This window comes from Sceloporus occidentalis, unplaced genomic scaffold (genome assembly GCF_023333645.1).
Source record: "Sceloporus occidentalis isolate IW3139 unplaced genomic scaffold, rSceOcc1.0.p SCAF_4, whole genome shotgun sequence".
Lineage (NCBI taxonomy): Eukaryota > Metazoa > Chordata > Lepidosauria > Squamata > Phrynosomatidae > Sceloporus > Sceloporus occidentalis.
This window is the reverse complement of record NW_028316984.1, coordinates 183,192,836-183,216,971: the sequence shown is the minus strand read 5'-3', so window position 1 is coordinate 183,216,971 and position 24,136 is coordinate 183,192,836. Positions and strand designations below refer to the sequence as shown.

Below are 24,136 nucleotides of genomic sequence, written 5' to 3'. Positions count from 1 at the left end.
TCTTTTTGAGCCACTTAGGGCATTTATATACAAATACATACACGTGTGTGTGGGTGTTTATCATCATTTGTGAGCTTTCTCGGGTGCAAGTTCAGAAAAAGGTGGCACATCATGTAATTAACATAGAGAGAGAGAGAGAGAGCATCTTTTGTGAGCCAGTTTGGGCACAAATATGTATACACACACACACACACACACACACACATTTGCTATGTATATAGCACATATAGCACGTGTGTGTGTGTGTGTGTGTGTGTGTAGCGAGCGAGAGCGAGAAAGAGGGAGCATATCTTTTGTGAGCCGCCTTGAGCGCCTGTGAGGCCAAAGGCGGCGCGTAAGGCCACAGCAGCCGCCAAGGCTGAGCAGGAACTATGGCCCTCGCCCTCTGGACTGCCTCTCCTTGCCCTTGACCGCCTGGGCTCCCAGGTCTCAGTCCCCCTCCCAAAGGGGGCGTGTCCCCCGTGTCCCCGCCCCCTGGCAGGTGAGGCGAGGTGATAAAAGGGTCTAGCTGGCATGTGCTGGGCTTCCTTTGGCGGACGGGGGCTGTGCTGCTGCTGCTGCTGCTGCTGCTGCTTCTGCTGGAGCCATGGGGAACCGGGTGGCGCTGAGCAGCAGGGCAGACTTCGAGTGGGTCTACACCGAGCAGCCCCACACCCAGCGCAGGAGGGAGATCCTGGGTAGGTCGCTCGCTTTTCGTGTGCCGCCTTTTCCCCTCGCTTGCGCCCAAGGCGGCGCACAACAGATGCTATTCATCAAATAGAATTTTTTATTCCTTCATCTCATCTCATGGCTGATACTATGACAAGGTTGCAAAGGGGCTAATGCACCTGGGGAAGTAGGCTGTGTTGGCTTTGTGTGGTTTGGGCTTTTTGTTATGCTTATTTCTTAACTGTGTTTTGTATTTTGGCATCTTGTACCCTGCCTTGAGAAGAGGAGGAAAAGAAAAGAAAATTATTATTTACTTATTATTATTATTATTATTATTATTATCCTTTTTTTGTTCTTTTTTCCCCTTGTCATGGAAAATCTTGGTTCCTCAAAGAGAATGTGCTCTTTGGATGTGATGTACTACAACTCCCATTGTCCCGGTCTAATGCAACCTGGGGATAATGATAATGATGATGATGAGAATAATAGGAATAATAATAATAATATTTTCTTACCTGCATCTTCCCATGGATCAAGGCAAGGAACAACCACAATTAACTGACAAAAAAACACCAGTTGAAAAGCATCTGTTAAAAGACACATCCACTTAAAAGGACGCATAAGATGCACACATCTTAAAACATTTAAAAGTCATCATTTAAAATTCACAATTTAAATAATATATATATATATATATTTAAATGATGGGAGTTGTAGTCCTGCCCCGCTGGAAATAAGGGGGCAACCCAGTTTCAGGAAAGGTTGTTTATTCTCTAGGTTTTTCCTTTTGCCTTTAATCCCAGATATGGAAGGATAGTTGGTGAGTTAAGTAGGCAGTGAACTCTGCCCATGCTCAAAGGTGGTCTCTTCCATGACAATTGTCCAATCCTGTTCTACAGCTGAAAACCAGGGCTTTTGCACAGTTTTCCTAACCTAACCACTTGATCTTTCCAGTATCATCCCTCTACTTTTCTTTCTCCCTGACATTTCTACAACTTTTCTAAAGCTCCACTGCTGTTGTGTGCCTTCAAATCGTTTCAAACTCATGGCAACCCCAAGGTGAACCTATCGCGGGGGTTTTATGGGCAAATTTCTTCAGAGGAGGTTTCACCATTACTTTCCTCTCAGGCTGAGAGAGTGTGACTTGTTCAAGGTCACCCAGTGGGTTTCCATGCCTGAGCCGGGATTCGAACCCTGGACTCCCAGAGTCATAGTCCAACCGTTCAGACCACTGAACCCCTGCTGGCTCTTACAGAGCTCCATAACTTCCCTCAAGTTGCACCTGAGGTTGTGAATGTCTCTCCTGCTTTTTTCTTCTGCGCAACCAGAAAAAATCCAGTGGCTTCTCCCTTTTCTCTGTACTCTTTTGCATGCTGGGAAAACTTTTATAGCTGCCAAATCCTTGTTTGCCATCTAGCAATTAAATACCAGCCTTGCTGCGGAGGCACTTGTCTCCTGGTGGTGCCATCAGGACGGTGGAAGTCTACAACTCCCCTTGGAGCAAAGGTCTGCAAGTCCTCTCATCAGTAGGACTACCAAATACAGCCGGCCTTCCACAATTTGAAGAAGGCATAGTAGCCTTCTCCAACCCTGTGCTTTTGACATGGGCTGGACTACGGCTCCTATCATCCACACCCAGCATGGCGAGGTCCTTTAGATCTTTTAGATCTGAGATTCTTAGATCATAGAATCTTTAGATCCTCCTCTAAAGAGCGTCTTCCCAAGACAAAATTGACATTTTTATTAAATCTGTTTCATGGCTGTAACCCACAGTTGGGCTGACTGTACGTAATGTTTTAAATGGCACAGTACTGGTTTGTTTGTTTGTTTTCATATTTCCTGACCATCCTGTCGTTTTATTATAAACATCAATTTGATTTTATCCTTCTGTGTCCCAACCTAAGGGACAAGCTTGGATTTTGAGCCCATTTTTGCACATTGATGCTCCATATAGAGGTATTAGTAAGGCTGCTTGGTTTGGAAATGGGATGGTTTGGGTTCAAATTAGCACTCTGTTATTTTACATTATTAGAGTGCTAATTTGAAGCCAGATCATCGCATTTCCAAACTGAGCAACCTTACCCACGGCTCTCTATGGAGCCAATATACATTATGAGACACTGTGTGGTGTAGTGGTTTCAGTGTTGGACGACAACTCTGGAGACCAGAGTACAATTCCCCACTTGGCCATGCAAACCCACTGGGAGACCTTGGGCTCCTGCATATCAGGGGGTTGGAATAGATGGCCTTTGTGGTGTTTTCCAACTCTATGAGTCTAAGTCACGTGCTCTCAGCCTCAGGAGAAAGCAAGGGCAAATCTCTGAACAAATCTTACCAAGAAAACCCCATGATAGGTTCGCCTTAGGGTCACTATAAGCTGGAAACAGCTTGAAGGCATATAATAACAACAAGTTTTACATTATATAAATGTTTCCTGCAGGTTAGTCCCAACTAGAGTAGACCTGTCCAGTCAATTGTTGAATGGTGACTCAACCTATAGGTGAATTCCATTGACTGAATGGCTCTGCTCTAGTCAGAACTAACTGGATTTAGTCCCGTGTGTTTGTGCTCCTTTTGGCAAAGCACTATCCTCTTTAGACTCATTGACCCTACCTTGGATCTGGGAGATGCCTTGCATTCTGAGATAGCTGTAGAGTTGACGTTAGTGCTAACAGACTATGCCCTGCTTGTAAAAGGAGTTAACAAACAGGGCTGGCCCAAGATGATTTTGTTTTTTGAAGGATGGCATAAGATGTCATGGCTAGGTTGCATAGATTAGACTTTGGGAAAGTTAATTTAGGACAGAGGATCCTGGGAATTACACTTGTCTCTTGGTATCTGCTGGGGTTTGGTTCCAGGACCCCCCATGGACAACAAACTCAATGGATCCTCAAGTACCATTAAATAGAATGGCATAATAAAATGACGTCCCTTATAAAAATGGCAAAATCAAAGTTTGTCTTTTGGAATTTATATATTTTTAAAATATTATCAAGCCGTGGATGCTTGAATTCATGGATAAAAGAAATCCGTGGATACCGAAGGCTGACTGTAAAATCCCAAAAAAGTAGTTTTTCCCTGCTCTGCTGTGGGTAGAAGTGATAGAATTTAATGTCAGTATTTGGGATGGGACCAGCATTAGCATCATCTACCATGCTTGAGAGCACCAGGCAACGTTGAGAGGCATGTGGCAGGGTACGTGGCACATAAAGAGCTACAATAGAGGATGGATATGGGTAGCATTTTGGGTGATGCCACTGATGGACCAGCTTCGCTCCCCAATCCAGCTGCATCTACTACCTTAGGCCATTCATGGGAAACTGAATTGATAATTGTGTGAAGCCAATACTATTAGGTTGCTTGATGATGATGATAGTATAAATTTCTCTGTGTGTGTGTGTGTGATGTGTGCCTTCAAGTCATTTCCAATTTAGGTGACCCTAAGGCAAAAACCTATCACAGGGATTTCTTGGCAAGATTTGTTCAGATGAGGTTTGCCATTGCCTTCCCCAGAGGCTGAGAGCATGTGACTTGCCCAAGGTCACCCAGTGGGTTTCATGGCTGAGTTGGGAATCAAACTCTGCTCTCCAGCATCTTAGTCCAACATTCAGGCCACTATTCCTCCTTTTTCCTAGATTGGGATGCAAAGTGGCTTGCGACAACTAAAAAACAGTGTTCAAAATTCACAAAATACAAAGGTGAAAACACAATTAAACAATCAGGAAAAAAATACTCCTCCCCCCACACACACACCAGCAGCACAACAATTAGCAGTATCCAATGCATTGTATATGATGGTTCTTATAGCATCACTCATCAAATGCCTGTTGGAATAGCAGTCTTTGCTTGTCTGTGAAAAGAAAGTAGGGAGGGTGTGAGTAACTTTTCTGGGAAGGGAGATCCAGAGCCTGGGGGCAGCCACTGAAAAGGCCCTCTTCTATGTTTCCACCAGATGTACCTGTGAGGGTTGTGGGACAGAGAGAAATGACTCCCTAGCAGATTTCAGAGCATGGGCTGGTTCGTAAGAGCGAATACAGTCCTAAAAATAAACTGGACCTGAGCCATCACATGATAGATAATGTGATAATATCAGAATGCTTTTGCACACCAGTGCTGGCCTGCATCCTAGGCAGTTGGTAGAACACATTTTGCATCCAGAACATTGCAGGGTTGATCCTGGTGTGTCCTCCTGTAGAACACAAGTAGGATATACTGTATATACTCATGTATAAGTCTATAAATTTTAGTCAAAAAATTGACCTCCAAAAAACTGAGTCGACGTATCCATGGGTCAATACAAGTAAAATATTTCAACTCATATTGAAAAAGGAACCTCCCCCTTGCAAAACTCAAGAGTGTAATCTATTCTGGAAGCACTGACTCCCCTCTACTCTCTCATCTATCCAGCTTTTAGGGTGAGCACCATGGCTGCTAAATTTTCTAAGTTCTTTGACATCATTGTCCTTTGTTGCATGACCCTACATTTTACCCTCGACTTATCCATAGGTCATATCAAAATCCATAGCTTTGGCCCCAAAACCTGCCCTCGATTTATACATGAAGTTGACTTATATTTGAGTATATACAGTAAGTCTAGAAATTTTAATCAAAAAATGGAACCCAAAAATCTGGGTTGACCTGTCCATGGGTTAGTGTAAGTACTGTACTTTAACTGTTAGCAAAAAAAGAAACAATCCTCTGGTGAAAGGTGAGAGCCACTTTGGAACACCTTAAAGAAACACCCATCTCCTTTACTCTCTCATCTGTCCAGGGTGAGCACAGCTATGCTTGCCAGAGTTTTGTGAGTTCTTTGGCATTGTTTTTCTTTGCTTCATCCTTAACATGCATTGTTGTATACCCCTAAGTTCTACCGTCAACTTATCCATGGGTCATATAAAAATTCATAATTTTGGCCCCAAAATGTGTCATTGACTTATACATGAGGTTGACTTATAGTCGAGTATATATGGTGATCAAATTTGTAGCAGTGTGCAGTGCACCTGTTAGGTCAGCCCCACTGTACTCTGGGGCCTGAAACACTGTTCTTGGAAGACATAATGGATTGTTCTCTACTGTTTCCTACACCCGAAGTGATGTTATCATTTTTTGTGGTCATTGAGCATGTTTAGGCCTTATTGGGCATTTTTAAGGCCATTCTCTTAAGGGGGGATTGGAACATCTGTTCCCTCTCTTTGTGCAAGGTTGGCCCCATTTTAAGGATCCACACTTGAGGCATGCATTTGTTCATAGTCACTGACTCCTGCTGAGTGAGTCAAGTGCAAACTGCTTTTAAACTTTGAACTCTGTTTGCACCAGTTGAAATAAGATGAGGACAAAGGGAGAAAGTGGAAGAAGGAGACAGAAACAGGGACATTCTAAAAACACCTCAAAAAGTGGGACATCAGAATATCAATCAGGACCATCCCTGACAGATTGGGACAATTGGTATGGAATTATGCAGACCATGCGAAGCCTGCACACTTTCCACCCCTGATTTATGGCTCCAGATTACATCACTGCAAGCAATAGGAAATAAATATCAGCTCTGCCAGGCCCTAATCTGATCACCACACCCCTCTTATTTCTCAAATGTTTATGGCAGGTTTTCATGACTGAGCGTTGTAGAAATCAAAGTCCTGTCCCATCCAGTGCCACACCTGCACTGTTTTTATATATGGAATTGTTACAAGCTGCAGGAAGAATGCAATTTCCTGAGCCACACCATCATTCTGAGAAGTCCTCAGTTGCCTAACCTAATATGTTGGTAATTGCATTTGATATACTGTATATAAGAAAGACTGGCTGAGTGAAACTAGTTTGTATGTCTATCCAGAGCTTCCTTGTATTCCCCCCCCCCCCCCCCACACACACACCTTGTAATCAGTCTAAGGCCCGTTACAAACAGGCAGCCTAGCTCGCACTCAGTCCGTACTAGGGTTAGAAAGGGGCATCTCTTCCAGACGCCCCTAACCCTAGTACGGACTGAGTCCGTATGAAATGACGGCGGCCGTTCCACACGGCCACCGCCATCTTGACGTGCTTCGGCACTTGCGGCATCTCTTCCGGGGTGCAGGAAGGAGCGTGATTTTTGCGCTCCTTCTTTTCAGCGTCCAGGAACCGCGCCGTTTGGCTGTTACGGTTCCCGGACGCTGCAACCGGTGGCAGCAGCAGACCGCTGCTTTTTGGCGGTCTGTAACCCGCCCAAGAAACCAAGAATTGCCTCATTGGATCCCTACAACATTCAGCAACCTGATCATTGACAACAATGGACAGAGAATGGGCCCATTGAGGAGGGAGCAAGCTTGTTTTCTGCTGCTCCAGAGAATAGGACCCGGAACAATGGATGCAAGCTACTGCAAAAGAGATTCCACCTCAACATTAGGAAGAACTTCCTGACAGTAAGGGCTGTTCAACAGTGGAACAAACTCCCTTGGAGTGTAGTGGAATCTCCTTCCTTGGAGGTCTTTAAGCAGAGGCTGAATGGCCATCTGTCAATGGGGATGCTTTGATTTGGATTTCCTGCATGGCAGGGGGTTGGACTGGATGGCCCGTGCGGTCTCTTCCAGCTCTGGGAGGAGTAATATAGAGCTAGTCTGCTAGCTCCACCCCCTAGTGACTCACAGATGTGACTCACTGAAGATGTGACTACAAGCACACTCTTCCTAGAGTTTAAAAGAAAATATAAACAGTCACCACTTAAAATGGCTGCCCAACTATCTCTCTCCTCCTCCTCTCTGTAGCAGGAACTAAGTACAATGTATTAGGTCTAGAAATTTATGTTTAAAGATTGACCCCAAAAACCTGAATTGACCTATCCTTGGGACAGTATAAGTACTGTACTTTAAATCTTCTCTCTCTCTCTCTCTCTCTGTGTGTGTATACCATCCACTGGTGAAAGGTTTATTTTGCCCTGGAAGCACTGATTCCTTCTACTCTCTCATCCATCCAACCTTTACTATGAGTACAAATATGCCTGCTGGAATTTTGTAAGTTCTTTGGCATTGTTTTCCTTTCTTTCATCCTTTACATCTTACATTACATGCTCTTAAATTTTACCCTCAACTTATCCAAGGGTCATATCAAAATCCATAATTTTGGACTCAAAACCTGCCCTTGACTTATACATGAGGTTGACATATAGTTGAGTATATATGATATATCTGTCTCGGCTTAGTCATCTTGGCTTCTAGGGAGAGTTCAGGCTTGATTTGCTCAAAAAGCCATGCATTTGTCTTTTTGGCATGTTATCCGCAGAACTCTCCTCCAGTACCACATTTGGAATGAGTTGATTCTCTTCTATTCAGCTTTCTTCACTGTCCAGCTTTCATAACCATATGTAGAAATCAAAAATACAGCTGGCCCTCTGTATCCACAGATTTTTTAAATCATCCATGGCTTGAAAATATTAACAAATAATATAAATTCCAAAAGCAAACCTTGCTTTTGCCATTTTATATAATGGACAATATTTCACTATGCCATTTGTATTTAATAAGAGTAGAGCATTCACAGATTTTGGTGTCCATGGGCACTCCTGGAACCAAACCCCAGCAGATACTAAGAGCAACTGTATAATGCCATGAACAAACTTGACTTTGGTATTCAATAGCAATAGCAAGTACATGTCTATACCATTTATCAGGGGTTTAAAATGTGTAAGTCAATTGCCCCCAACAAGCTGGGTACTCATTTTAGCGACCTCGGAAGGATGGAAGGCAGAGTGGACCCTGGAGCCCTGCCTGGGATTGAACTCACAACCTTGTGGCTGTGAATGGCTGTAGTGCCGGCATTTAACCACTGCACCACCAGTGCTCCTTTCAATAATATATCCTTATACTTGAGGATCTTATCTAGTCCCTTCATAGCTGCCCTCCCAAGCCCTATAGTCCCCTTTTTGATTTAGGTTCTCCAATGTATGGATTACCATACAGATCTTTTATTGTCCCTCTGTGTACAAATAGGTCTGTGTAGATAGCAAACTAGCACAACATGGAGAAGACTGGATTAGACCCCCTTTCCCTGCTGTGCTAAGTTTCATAATTGCATGCTGTTGTTGTTGTTTTGAGAGAAACATTAAAAAATGTGTGCCCATTTCCAGCCTGAAGTGTTACAGCCCATTTTATTGGCTTTTTAAATCGGGGATGCATGCTTTTTTTTTTACTAGCAAGCCACTTAACAGGTTATTCTTCCCCACCTATGCAGTGTGAGCAAAAAGGGTGAGCCACGGTACAGTGCATTAACTGACATGCTAACATTTCCAATGCAAATGTATTTTTTTCCCCTTGTGAAAAATCTACTTTCCCCATTCACCTGTTGTTGTGTGCCTTCAAGTTGCTTTTCTTATGGCATAAACCTAGTGTGGAGTAGTGGTTTGAGTGTTGGTCTACCACTCTGAAGACCAGGGTTCAGTTCCCAGCTTGGCCATGAAACCCACTGAGTGGCTTCTTTTATGAATTATTTTATGAATAAAATGGGTGACTTATTTTATGAAAGATCTCACTGGCTTTTGACTCATCTCTCAAGTAAGAGGCCTCATTTGATTAAAGACTTCATTGCTATTTGCATTTGCCATGATGGATTTGTGGTTACAGCAAATCAGGCAGGTGTATTTTCATGAAATTTGGTGGCATGGCTGCTGTGGAGACTTTTAGCACAGATGGTTCAATGGTGTGGTTCCAGCCTGTGTGCTACAGAAGTAGGTCCTATATGCCCTTGGGAAGGGCCATTCTTGGGCTTTTTTTTTTGGCTGTAGTTAGTGCACAGAGTAAGCAGTTTACCTTTCTTGTTTGCATGGCCAGTTGCTCCCTTGGCTATTTTCACAAGTCAGCTGCATCTTGGAACAAAGAGAGAAGCAATTAAACAAAAATGGGGAGAAGAGCAAACACTACCCACACAACTGAAATCTGCCTATGTTTTCTCAGTCAGTTTTTCATGGTCAGTATGGTGCACATTGTAGTTTAACTTTACATACCAAAGATATTCCCCATATAAATTTCTTAGCCATAGTAATGGATTTTTCTTTGCTTTTGGTGAAAGACTGCTGAGTCAACAGAGGAGTTTCTTCTGCTGTGTGTTGCTGAAACACTTAGAACAGGAGTGGAGAATGTATGAAGCTACATCCACACTGCAGAAATAATTTGGTTTGGCACCACTTTAACGGCCATGGCTACTGTTCTGGGAGTTGTAGTTTGTGGTGACACCAGAGCAGAGCTCTGGTACCACTACAAACAGATCTCTGGTACCACCATAAACTACAGTTTCCAGAATTCCATAGCCTTGAGCTAAGGCTGTTAAAGTGGTGTCAAGATGGATTATTTCTGCAGTGTAGTACCACTTGTCAAATTTAAAAACCTCTGGGGTGTGTGTGTGTGTGTGTGTGTGTGTGTGTTGTGGGCATTTGGTCAGTGTTGTAGGTTATGATCTGCCCTTGGCCCCATTTTCAACCCCAAAATCCAAGCTAATGCATCCAGTATCCCCCACTCCTTGCCACCCCAGAATGCCTCATACACAGGTAATAATAATAATAATAACAACAATAATAACAATAATATGAATTCCTCACTTTGGAATGCCAGAAAAGGATGCATTTTTTGCTCTCCCTAGGCTACCCCTGAATTCCTAGCAAAAACTGTATCAATTTGTTAATTTACATAATTGGAAAGAGAAGCATTACATTCGATTGGTAACATTCATTGCAATCCAGCAGTCATTCCAAAGGAAATAATATGCACATAGACAGAGAAAAATAATTTTTAAAAAATACTCATCAAAGAGAAAAGATCCCTGATGGATAGGAGAGGCTTGTCTTGCTCTGCCCTCCCCTGACCTGCCCTGAATTGACCCCATCAGTCACCCCCTTTTTGCCTCCTCTCACCCTTTGCCTCCAGATCCCCCTTTTTCCTTCAGCTCTTTCCTCCTCCCCTTCCCCTCGGATGAGGGGAAGGAATGCTCTGACCTCTGGCCACCCTCTGACCTTAATCCCTCCCTGAATTTTCCCCAATCATGATCAAGGGCAAGTTCAGATTTAGCAGAACCCGGGTCTTTTGAGAAAAGAAGGTTTTTAGCCTGATTCTGGATACCCCGGGGTAAGGAGCATTTCCTTGTGCAAGCCTTGACATGGATTGTGACAGAATCGGGCCCAATATGAACTTCACGTGGAAGATTCGATTTCAAAACGGGTGTAAAAGGTAATGTGAATGGCCCCTAGGACAAATGTGGCTCCAACCCATTTCATATGGCCCTTCCTGATAACCCAAAGCCTCCAGACCCCAGAAAACTTTATTTATTTAAAAAATTGCAGTGAAAAGTCATTACTAAATAGCCCAAAATAACCACAGATGTATAAAGGTTTTCGTCAATTTACACCTCAGAATCCCTATACCCTTCAGTGTCTTGATCTGGTAGGGACAAACTCAGTGAATCCTCTGTCATCGCAGTGTTTTAGCCACTTTTAAAATGTCCCAGTTTTTCTCTCCTCTCCCACTTTCCATCCTCCACTTAGTTCAGTCGCTGCAAACTGAGTTCAAAGTGCAAAAGTTGTTTTAGTGGAGATAATTTTTTAAAGATGGTTGCTCCTAAAGGTCAGTGCCTGTTAGGCATACTAATAATGCCATTGGAGCTCAGATCTCAAAAATGGTATGCTTCATTTCCAACCTGCCAAAACAAACAGAAGAAATTAGGGGGAAGGAAAACCACCGTTGGATAATATCTGTTTACTAGGACCAAGCAAAATGCCATAGCACAAGGAAGATTTTTTTAAATTATGTAATTCAGAGCTCTTCATCAGGCTGAACAGTAACCTGGAGTGGGCTTGATATTAAAATCACAAAGTTTGTATACTGGCACATTCATAAAATGGAAAAAGGAACAGATAGTAGACTTACTTAGATATGATTCTACATCAGGGTTGGGAATCTCCCCTCATGTTGGTGTTGGACTACAACTCCCATCCCACCTGACCACTGGTCTTTCTGGCTGGGGCTCATGGATGTTGCAGTGGAAGAAAATCTAGAGGGCTGTGCTCTAACACCTGTGCAGATCTCAAGTTTCTGATCGCCTGTTTGTGGAAACATAACATCCTGCTGTTTCCCATTATGCTCAGCATGCAGTCCTGTGATTTTCCTTCCCTGCATCTTTTTGAAAAAGGCATCCTGGTACTTAAGGTATTTTTCTTGGAAAGTACTTGCTGTACACATGCCCCTGAAATATGATAGATTATCTTGCACAACATGCCAGGGCTCTTCTTTGTTAAATGTTCTCAACCACAAGCAGATGTCATCTGCATCTATCATCTACCACCTCCTATTTTAATTGTCCATGTCACTAAAAAACAACAGCACTGAGTCAGGTGGCCTCAAGATTGCATCTCTCAAATAGTCTCTTCAATGAAAAGCAGGAGAGTCTGCAGACCGAGGACCTTATCGCACACACAATTTTAAACGTTCTGGGGACGGAAGGAGGACGCTTGTGTGCACGCGCGTGCTGCAGAAAATGGAGTTTATTGCACACGAATACGTCCTCCAAGAGGCCCTGTTCCGTCCCCAGGCGCGCACCTCTTCGCGTCCAGTCCTGACGGGCGTGATTTTTTGCTGACAGAACTCCAATTTATGACAACCCTTTCATAGGGTTTTCTTGGCAACATTGACTCGGAGGAGTATTGCCACTGATTTCCTCTAAGGTTGAGAGAGTGTGACTTGCCAAAGGTCACTCAGCATGGCTAAGCAAGGATTCAAACCCTGGTCTCCCAGTGTCATAGTCCAGCACTCAGTTCATTACATCATGCTGCCTTTTCTCAAGAGAAAAAAGATACAGGCTGCATCTGCACTGCAGAAATAATGCAGTTTGGCACTGCTTTAACAGCCTGGCTCCATGGTGTGGAATTCTGGGTATTGTAGTTTGTTGTGGCACCAGAGCTATCTGACAGAGAAGGCTAAATGTCCCACAGAACTACAGTTCCCAGCATTTAATAGCATTGAGCCATGGTAAGTAAAGTGGTGTCAACCTGAATTATCTCTGCAGTGCAAATGCAGCTGTAGTCAGTGAAAATGAGTGCTATTTTTCACTCTTCATAATCTTATATTGATAGTCTGTTATTGGAACCAACTTTCTGACTCTTGCATCCGTGACTGAAGAGAATACTAAATATAGCTGTTTGAGCTTGAAATGCATTCTGTATCTTGGGCAGTTTCATCCAGCACTCCTTTTCACGACAGCCACAGAACTGCTGGCAGGTGGAAAGTCCTGCGTTTTATCACCAGTTTTTGTAATAACTTCCACATTACACAAATTTGGCCCATTCGTGTTTGGTCCATGATGCCATCAAACCTTAGGGACAGTGCCAGTGTATCTTAATCGGTGCCTCAACTGTCATGTTCTATGCTGCAACAAAGTGGTTCCACATGGATGAGGAAGCAACAATTTCCTGGTATTGGCCTTCTGGCTTCTCCTGCAGCAGGGTGGAAAAAAGCTTAGATGGAATGATGATTTGCATACTGAAACACAATGAAATGTGAAGGCAGTACTTGCCTGGAGGATGGGTGCATGTACTCTTTTCTCTTCCTCTAATTTCTAGGTACAACATCCCTATACCACAAAACAGCAATACCGACCAAAAATGCACAAAATACATCATGCAAGTTTTCAAAGCTCCATTGGCTTTTCAGTTAGCAAAGGTGTCAAAAATCATACAGGAGGGGGAAAATATGACAATGTTAGAGTCTGAGGCCTACATTTTGTCAATATGTAGTTGTCCTCAGTTAAGATGCGATGGAGACATGAAGACAGAGGCTATTACCTTTGACCATGTTGGTTCTTGGAGTCAAAGAGTGTTAAAGTCCAGGAAATAAATTTTAAACTCCTCTAGCTTTTCAAATCTTTCTTTGAGATCCAGGTTGCCTCCGTCCTTTGCAAGACTACCTGTCCTCTTATTAGGCAGAGAACATTTAATTTCTCAAGAAGCCTCTGCTGTTGTATTTGGAAAACTTTCCTAGAAATCCCCATGATAAGTTCACCTTAGGGTTGCAATAATTTGGAAATGATTTGAAGGCACACAACAATAACAAATCAGAAACAACTTGAAAACACACAACAACAAATGTTTAATTGCCACTAGAGGGAGCCCAGGCCCAGAGAGTTCAGGTTCTCATCACAGTGCTGCACTTTGGCCCCTGCTTCCAGGGTTTGAAGTAGGATGGGGGCTTCAGTGTACAGTCGGCCCTTTGTATCAATGGATTCTTTATCCACAGGTTCAACCATCCATGGGTTGAAAATATTCATACACACACACACACACACACACACACACACACACTCCAAAAGATCAAACCATGATTTTGCCTTTTTATAAAAAGGACACCATTTTAGTATGCCATGGTATTTAATGGGACTTGAGCATCCATGAATTTTGGTATCCATAGGGGGTCCTGGATTCAAACCCCAGCAGATACCAAGGGCACACTGTACGTAGTTTCAGGGACTGGGTGTGGGGAGAAAGGGGATACTGAGTTATTCGGGGGGTAGTGAGTTCCTTTTTTCTTTCGGAAATAAGTGCAAGAAGAAAGAGCAAATCTAAATTGATAAAATACCCTGCCCATTTGACAAAGGGTGCTTTTGCCAGGAAGGCAAAGACCACAACACATACATGTGTGTGTATGTTTTTAAGATGCCATAGCATAAAAACCCACTGGGTGACCTTGTGCAAGTCACACTCTGTCAGCCTCAGAGGATGGCAATGGCAAACCCCCTCTGAAGAAACTTGCAAAGAAAACTCTATGAATGGTTTGCCTTAGGTTTGCCACAAGTCAAAAATGACTTGGAGATACTCAACCACCACAATAAAGACTATTGGACTTGGACTCTAGGTAGGCTCATTTGAATGAGAGGTCTCTTTTCATTCTCCTGACAGGACTGAGATCCACCAGGAGAACTTTCCTGCCAGCAGATGAGGCAGTTTTTGTTAGTCCCCTGTCCCTAACTGTGTTTCAAAGGGAACTAAAGAAGAGGTCAGTGAAAGTCCCTACCCTGCCCTCTATTAGAGCAGAGAGTGGGACACATGCTTCTTTTAGAGGGATGAAGGTTTTTTCCTTCGTCCTCCTTCTGGAGGCTTTAAGGTGTAGTGATGTTTGATACAAAAAGGTTCAGAACAAGCCTCCCTCTCAGTTCAAAACCAGAAATGGACATCTGTTCACTTCTGGTGATTCCCCCCCCCCCCCCCCATTGCTGTTCTCTATCACTGGCAGTTTAAAAAATGGAACACAATGGCAATGGCAAATAGTTAACAATAGCAAACAGTTAAAAGGAAGGAAATAATGGGAGTTGTATTCTGAAAAGGAATACTGTATTTCCAAACTGTGGTTTGAAGGCACTTCCTACATCTCCTTGCTGAAGCCAAGCAGATCTTGATTTGGAAAGCTCATATATGCCTTTGTTGTTGTTGTGTTTCTTCAAGTTGTTTCAGACTTATGGTGACCTTAAGACAAACCTATCATGGGGTTTTCTATATGCTTAGTTTCTTCATTTTCATTGAAGAAAACCAAGACCCATGTCAATGACATGTGCAGCACTCTGCCCACCTGATGCCCTTCATATGTTTGATATTATAGCTCCCAGCATGACCCAGCATGATGATTTTCAAGCCTTTTATGTATCACATAAGGTCTGACTGAGTTAAAATGTGAATTGTTGTGGAGTGTTTCTATTCTCAGCCATTCCCTGCAGAGTGGATAGCCTGGTGAATACTAATGCGGAGAGGTTTGGCTGATTGCTCTGTCAGATGTAAGGCTGTTCTAACAAGAGCAACCTTTAGGGGGCATTCACACTTACATTTTTGTCCCAAGGAGATCCGGATCTCCGTGCTGATGCAATCTCGAATCAGTGTTCCCACTATGTTTTACGTTACTGAATCTGTCTGTGGCATTTAAACCCTGTCGGCATTAACACTTGTCACCGTTTTGGTTTAAAATGGAGGCGCTTCCATTTCCGGGAATGATGCAGTGTGTTCCGAATCGATTCGGTAGTGTACTCACACTACTAAAGATGCAGATCATTGCGGCTATTAAAAAAAGATATGGGGAAAAAACTGGTATTGAATATACCAGGTTTTTCATAGCCCTCTCCACCCCACAGCAAACTGCACTGAATGCAGTTGAGGCAAGTGTGAACCCTGGTGGCACAGTGGTTAAATGCCTGTACTGTAGCCACTCACTCACAAACCATAAGGTTGCGAGTTCAATACTAGCCAAGGGGTCTCAAGCTCGACTCAGGCTTGCATCCTTCTGAGGTTGCTAAAATGAGTACCCAGATTTACACTTTGTAAATCACTTAGACACTGTTAATTCAGTATGAATTGGTATATAAAAGAAGCTGTTTGTTGTTTGTTTGAATGCCACAAAATAACCTGGTTTCACACCGGGTTATTTTCATAGTGTGAATGGGTCTTTATTGTTCTTAATTCCAGTTCCACAGACCATAATGTAGACAAGTACAGTATAAATTCAGCCTGAAATAAAAATTTAGCTATCTCATTTTATAACACAGATTCATGGGCCAAAATACAGTCACCCCTTTCATATCCACAGATTCTTTGTCCACAGAGTCAGGAATCCATGACTTGAAAATATTTAAAAAAAAGTATACATTTCAAGTAGCAAAGCTTGATTTTGCCACTGTATATATTGATTTTGCTATTTTATAGAAGATTTTGCCATTTTAATCTGCCACTGTATTTAATGGGGTTTGAACATTAAATTTTGGTATCTATGGGGGTCCTGGAACCAAGCCCCAGCCGATTCCAAGGGGACACTGTAGGCATAAATCAATGACTGTATAGAACAGATTCAAAGCAACTCTGTTTCACTTGGTATATGTAACTTTGTTCCAATAGCTACAGCAAAAAAAGTTGGCTAAATTTGTAATAATACAGTAGTGTCATTAGTATCTGCCATTAATGTATTTATGCACGTAACCCCAGTAAAGATTACAATACAAACCCCTTATTGCTCATCAACAACATTCCAGTTATATTTAATCCACATTTTCTTTTCTCCTCCCCAGCAAAGTATCCAGCCATCAAATCCCTCATGGGTTCAGATCCGCACTTAAAATGGGTTGTGATAGGGATGGTGCTCACCCAGCTTCTGGCCTGCTACCTGGTGAGAAATTTGTCCTGGAAGTGGGTTTTCTTCTGGGCTTATGCTTTTGGAGGCTGCATCAACCACTCTATGACACTGGCAATCCATGACATCTCTCACAACGTGGCCTTTGGGAACAAGCAGGCCAGGTGGAACAGGTGGTTTGCCGTCTTTGCCAACCTGCCTGTTGGAATCCCATACTCTGCCTCCTTCAAGAAATACCACATTGACCATCACCGGTACCTTGGCGGACATAATCTGGATGTGGACATCCCCACAGACTTTGAGGGTTGGTTCTTTTGCACTCCGTTTCGGAAGCTGATCTGGGTCACTTTGCAGCCATTTTTTTATGGCTTGAGACCACTCTGTGTGAATCCTAAGGCCATTACTGAGATGGAAGTCTTTAATGCCTTGGCCCAGTTCTCCTTTGACCTTATTGTCTTCTACCTATGGGGTTTGAAGCCAATTATTTATATGGTAGCTGGGACGTTACTTTGCATGGGTTTGCATCCAATTTCCGGGCACTTCATTGCAGAACATTATATGTTTTTGAAAGGATATGAAACGTATTCTTACTATGGGCCCCTCAACTACATCACATTTAACGTTGGCTATCATATGGAACACCATGATTTCCCCAGCATTCCTGGTTCAAAGCTGCCAATGGTAAGTAGCAGTATTCAGTCCATTCTTGTGAAACAAGAATTGGGCGATACATACTAAAGTCACGTTGAAAGACATAGCCATGTTAGTTTGGAAAATCAATATGCAAAGGGAACTTGTAGCACCTTTGAGACTAACTGAAAGAAAGACGCTGCTACCAACTTCTTTCTTTCAGTTAATCTCAAAGGTGCTACAAGATCCTTTTGAACAACAACAACAATTAAAGTTGATTAAAGTTGTGTAATTTTAAAATTCCGATGCTTCTCAATTTGCCAACTAATAGGAAGGAATAAACAGAACTCAAATGTAAATAAGCCAACAAAAAGGCAGCCAAGTGATTTTATATATACCCTTGGCTTAATGTTTTCTTTTAGGCTCACTATTAGAAACTAATGTGTGTTATTTCAGCTTGTAGCACAGTATTAACTTTTCTCTTCCTACTCTCCCAGCTGCCCCTTGTTTTACAACTAATTTTGCACTCCTGATATGTTAGAATCAGTGATGTCCAAACTTTGATCTTCTGGATGTTTGGTACTAAAGCTCCCAGAATTCCTGACTGAAGCTTCTAGGAGTTGAAATGCAAAACATCTGGAGGACTAAAGTTTGGGAACCATTTTGTTAGATCACACACACACAAAATCTGTTTATCAGTGTTTTGTTTTGTTTTTTAAAAAAATCCCTCTGCATATATGTCATGTTACATTTTCACTCTGCTTCAGTACTATAATGGCAGGTATTAATTGGAGTCTGCTTCTGCCTCCCTGCTTCAAAACATATTTACTGAGAAATATGTTGGACAAAAGGACAATGTATTTAAAAAAGTCACTCAGCAGCTGTAGCCATTCACCTGCCCTAAACATTTTAAGATGCTTTTCAGAAAAGAAGGAGGAGAACCTCCATACTCCCAATATTGAGGAAAAGGGAGGATATTAACTAATAGACAATGATGTAGCCAGCATGAATCCTGATGGGCCCTGGCATGCCTACCAATGCTTCCTGCTGGGCTTTTGTTTTGCTACTGCCCCATCTCACTCACTACTGCAGAGTGATCACCTCTAGGCTGTGGGATCTCAGACTTTGGCTTTGAGGTCCAGTCCTACCCATACTACTGTTTCTACATTGTATTCTTCAACCTGCCCGATTTTGCAGTAATGTTAAGGCTCTCCCAACTTGTTTGGGTTTTATATCAGGCATAGGCTGTTTTCATTTTAAGAAGTGTTTAGATTGCTACTCCCATAATCCTTCATCATTAGCTAGTCTAAGGGTGATGGGAGTTGGAGAACAAAATGCATCTGAAAGTCCACAGTTGTCCATATTTGCTTTCTACATTTTTGGAGGGCAAATCTGTTTCCACAGGTCAAACTGAAAAATCCAAAATTTGAAAGTGTAGGCTGCAACTCTGTCTTATTTTTGTTGAAGTGAACAAATAAATTGTTCTGCACATGGGTCCAGTTTAAAAACACAACACATGCACACCTATGGGGGAAACACACATCTGTTTCTCTGTGCAGTTGTGCAGGAAAAGACCTTTACAGTTGTCCATTACCCAGACTCAGGGTAGGAAGAAGGATATTGTACAGCAACCATCTCTAATCTGTTACCTTCTGGATGTGTTGCCATACACCAGCTGGGCACATTCTGAAAATTGTAGTCCAGTACATTTGGAGGGCACTGTAATGAGGGAGGCTGTTGTAAAGTCTCCCTGGAAATCGTTGAACATTTATTTGTTGTTAAAATTAGTTATTAAAGGTGAACAGGAGTACAGAATGGTTTTTCCTCTATTTCTAGGCTTCAGTAAATGCTTGAAAGTGTTCGCAGAATCACAGACAAGAACATGACCAATTCCTGAAAATCAAGATTGTATCTTGCCACCTCCTGTCACCCTGAACTCCACACATTTGAGGGCATCAGTGCAGTTTATATTCAGTCATATTCAGTATGCATATTGACTGGGGCATGGGGATCATTTCTTGCTGTGCTGCAGGTAGCAAAATGTCATGGGCTGTGTCTGTTTTTCTTTGTATACCTGCCAACTTGGAGGCTGGTTGCAGTCTGCAAAAGCCACAATAAATCTGTAGCTTTTGCAAACCAATCTTAATGGTGCTTCCTTTGGGGTTTTGGTGTGACAGACACAGGGCTCAGTGAGTCAGTACAACCAGCGTGTGATCACATCTCAGGTATCTGGTGTGTTTTATTTATAGAATAGTAATTTAAGAGAGAAAACAAAGCAAACCAAAAAGACAACAAAGCCCAGCATGACCATTTCATCTCACCAGCATAGTCTAGATCAGGGGTGGGAATTACACCCTGACAGATGTTATTGGACTGATTTAGGTGTGAGGTGGAGGTAAAATGTGGGAGGGGGTGTTGATTGTTTGGGGATTCTGTGAGATTACGTGCACCTTCCGGCTACGCTTTGTCCAGTTTGATGTGCCCAGAGATTATGTTAAAGAGTAGTTCCTGGAAAAAAGTCAATAAAGAACATGCCATGTGGGGAAGGGTTTTGAAGCCTTCACATACATACACACACACACAAGTAGTATATTGGTAAATTCTGAAGGGCAAGTCTGCCACATGATGGTTGCATAGCTGTGCTGCCATGGAAAATCCAGTAACACAGGCAACTGTGTTGATTCAGATTGACTGACCTCTTCAAGTGATTTTAATCTCCATGAGGAGGTGGTCTTTTGTAGTGGACTTTAGTTGCCCATTGCCCACAAAACCTCCTCCAAATACTCTCATTCAGACTTTGCAGACTATTAGAATACTCTCATGGATGCAGCTCTTGGCCACATACTGTGGCCTCAATCCTATATCTCCACATGTGGTAAATACCCACATGGGAACCTATGCTATGCTGAGCCATATGCCCCTTCCCCACTTGCTGATTATCTCCTGAAGCTGCCCCACATGGCTCTTCCATACTTTGCAGAGGGCAGGCAGGCTCAGAAAAGCATCTGGCTCTGGGGAGATGCAAAACGATCACAATATGGTGCTGATGTCATTATTTCACATCTGGCTATGGAGATAGAGCCGGATGCCTCTCTTGAGCCTCCCTTTTCATTGTGAAGCATAAAATGGCAGCACATAGTGACTTTAGGGACTTATCAATGAATTGGGGAGGTGCTTTAAATTTGGGTGGATACCAACTGCTGCAGTACCTGAAAAAAGAAATCCACATACTAGGGAAACAAGTGTGGATTTTCCTATTTGAATTCTGGTCTTTTTGGAGAAACTCATATTTTCTCAGTTACTGCAAGGATTACTGCTGGCAATAGGGAAGTCTCAGTGTATGGCAGATGACATCTTCCCTTCATATCAAAAAGCCCCAGAGTTTCCACTATATCAATTTCCCTTACATTGTCTTCCCAACACTCCCAGCCCCCTCCAGCTATTGAGTCCCCAGTCCAGGACTCAAGGCAACTTTAAAAAGTTAAAACAGGTACAGCTTGTACAATGAAAACGTTTGTTTTCATTTTACAAAAGTTAAACGTACAGTTAAACTAATCAAGAAGAATGAAGGCAGTTAAATGCATAATCATTAAAAATAACAACAAATCTAAACAGTTTATGAAAGGCTCTTTTTAACTTGAGCTGTCAGCCCCAGAAGACCTGGCAAAAGAGGTCTTCACCTGCCTACAGAATATATAAATAAATTTATTATTATTATTATAGCAAGGAAGGTAACCTCCCTAGGAAGAGAGTTCCAGAGCCTGGAAACATCCAGCAAGAAGACCATCTTCCATGTTCCCTCCAGATATAACAGACAAGGTTATGGGACAGAGTGATTAGAAGGGCTTCCTCAGAACATCTCAAGACATGGATAGGCTCGTATAGGGAGCTTTGATCATTCAGATAACCTATACTTGAGATGTATAGGGTTTTGTAGGTTGTAATCCTCACTTTTTATCTATTTTTGGTCAGCAGAAAAAGGTACTTATCAGTAGGCCATTGTTATCTGCTGGGGTTTGGTTCCTGGACCCTCCCCATCCCAGGGATACTAAAATCCATGGATGCTCATCCCATTATATACAGTGGCATTGTATATATCCCTTATATAAAATGGCAAAATCAAGATTTGCTTTTTGGATTTTTGTTTTTGAATATTTTCATGCTGTGGATGATTGAACCCATGGCTATGGAGGGTTGATTGTACTGCCCTGCCTCTCTTTTGGGGCAGCTGTGTTTGGCCATAACAAAGGTTCCCCTTCAGAACATTTCAGCCTCTTACACATTCTTTGAGCAACACCAGTCTCAACTGCTTTTAAAAAAATCTGGTTCCAAAGGACAACATATTCACACACCACTTTGCTCTTTCCTCCCTAAACTGTTACAAAAGAGCATTCATACTTTCCATCTGGTTATTTTACTTGTAGGCAAATGAGTAACCTATTAAGTGCATGGGAGCCCTGTGACATCAGACCAGCTACTGCATACAAATACAGTCATTCTGTGCTCTAATAGAAAGAGACAAGTTGAATTTTTCTTCTATATACAGTTACTATCAGAAAGAGAATAAACATTGCAGTCTGCTCCAAAATCCACATATCCTCCAACTGTTCCAATTTGGCAGGGACAGTCCCAGGTAATCCTCTGTCATCCCACTTTTTCAGTTGTCTTTAAAATGCTTGTTTCTTTTTCTTCCTTCTACTTTCTTCTTTCATCCTCAGCTTACTTCACCTGCTGCAAACAGAATTCAAAGTGCAAAAGTAGCATTTTCTCAATTAGTAGAAGGGAGAGGATAGGGGAACGCAGACTCTTGTCCTTCCCTGTAGGCTCAGCCAAAAGCACACTACTGCAGTCTCTCCTAGCTTGAGTGTTCTCCTTTAGTAAGAATTTTTGCAGTCTTCACCACCCTCAGATGTTGTTTGGCCATGGCCAGGTGGATGTATCCTGGTTTCCAATTGTGAAATGCATCATGTGAAATGCTGCCCTGGGGGCAGAGCCGGGGTGTGCATCATGTGGACGCTCCGCCCTGACTCCTGTCCCAACCCAGTCTTTATGGCTGGTATGCACAGCCCCACTGTCATTCTAGGTTGCATCAATAGTTTAGTGTCTACTCTAGACTGAAGAAGTAATTGTACCACACTTTTCTGCTTTGGTCAGACCTCATCTGAAAAATTGTGTCCAGTTCAGGGCACCACAATTCAAGAAGAATATTGACAAGCTAGAGTGTGTCTAGACCTTCAGCCCGCGGGCCGGATGTGGCCCACAGAGGCCTTTCGGCCAGCCCCTGCCTGCCCCTGCCGCCGATTGCGGCTTTTCCCGGCTCCTGGGTGCTGCCATTTTGTTTTTCAAAATGGCGGCGAGGTCACGCGAAACCTCCCAGAGGCCCCCTGCTCCCGCCGGAGCCCTCTTGGAGGGCCCCAGTGATGGCAAAAGGGCCAGCAAAGAGGAGGAGGCCTCCAGCGCTGGTGGCCCCCGCCGGCTTTTTTGCCAGCCTCTGATGGGGCCTGGGGCCCCGTCAGGGGCCAGCAAAGAGGGGGAGGCCACCAGTGCTGGCGGCCCATGCCGGCTCTTTCCCGGCCTCTCACAGGGCCTGGGGCCCTGTCAGGGGCCAGCAAAGAGGAGGAGGCCTGGCCCCCGGGGGTGGAAGCTCCACCCCCGGCATGCGGCTCCGCTCACGGAGGGTGGAATCTCCACCCCCCCGGCTTCGGCCCCCCAGTTGTCTGAGGGACAGCAACCCGGCCCCCGGCTCAAAAAGGTTGCCTACCCCTGATCTAGAGGAAGGTGACCAAAATGGTAAAAGGTCTGGTAACCATGCCCTATGAGGAGCAGCTTAGGGAGTTGGGTATGTTTAGCAGGGAGAAAAGAGGGTTAAGAGATGACACAATAGCTATGTTTAACTATTTGAAAGCATGCCATATTAAAGACAGAGCAAGTTTATTTTCTGTATGCTCTGGAGACTAGGACACAGAGCAATGAATTCAACATTAGGGAAAAGAGATTCTACCTAAACATTAGGAAGAACTAAGTGATGGTAATAGTGGTTTGACAGTGGAAATGTAACAAATGTCACTCCCATGCAACCTCAAAGGTTAAGGTGCATAATATTCAAGGCCAGATTAGTTAATCTGGTAGTCAGAAAATCTTTGCTTCACAATGAAAGTACAACACATAAGTAAATAAGTAACAAATTAATGCTCTTAGATAACACCAAAACCAATACCTGAGTTGACCACCACATTCTACCTAGTTCATTTTGAATTACAAGATGTGTGAACCATGAATAAACTTGGTCTATTTGTTACTTGCTAGCCTCCACGGGCTCGGGCCATGAGTCGAGACAGACTAGGGAGTGGTTAACAACAACGAAAAGCCTCTCCTTAATAGATACTTAAAATTACCAAGGTTGTTTTTCTTAACCCATTGGATTTACTTTTGGCACTGTGTGTGACTGAATATACTTGTGCTGGTTTTAAGCCAGAGTGGAAAGAGGTTTTTTTAATAGATGAAAAAATGCTGGAACAAATGTATCTTTTGCTTTTTACAGGTAAAGAAGATAGCAGCAGAATATTATGATACCCTTCCTCAGCACCAATCTTGGGTTCGAGTTCTTTGGGACTTCATTTTCGATGACACCATTGGTCCTTATTCCAGAGTTAAGAGAATATGCAAGTTAGCATCAGAATCTCGATAGACATTAGCTCCATCCTTCCTTCTTATAAGCTTAATGGACCTTTGACCTTCTGTATACC

At 43.0% G+C, this 24,136-nt stretch overlaps 1 protein-coding gene across 1 annotated transcript; it reads left to right on the top strand.

The window, feature by feature from the left end:
- Window positions 1–586: 586 nt before the first annotated feature.
- DEGS2 (delta 4-desaturase, sphingolipid 2) lies at window positions 587–24,136 on the top strand. The gene is made up of 3 exons (XM_089523614.1): window positions 587–677; window positions 16,699–17,441; window positions 23,932–24,136. Exons 1-3 carry the CDS (start codon window positions 587–589, stop codon window positions 24,076–24,078), a joined length of 981 nt encoding a protein of 326 aa, XP_089379740.1. The 3' UTR covers window positions 24,079–24,136.

Coding starts and splice junctions, on each gene's coding strand:
- DEGS2 (XM_089523614.1), top strand. CDS start 587: ATGGGGAACCGGGTGGCGCTGAGCAGCAGGGCAGACTTCGAGTGGGTC. Junction 678..16,698: donor GCGCAGGAGGGAGATCCTGG/GTAGGTCGCTCG, acceptor TCTCCTCCCCAG/CAAAGTATCCAGCCATCAAA. Junction 17,442..23,931: donor CTGGTTCAAAGCTGCCAATG/GTAAGTAGCAGT, acceptor TGCTTTTTACAG/GTAAAGAAGATAGCAGCAGA.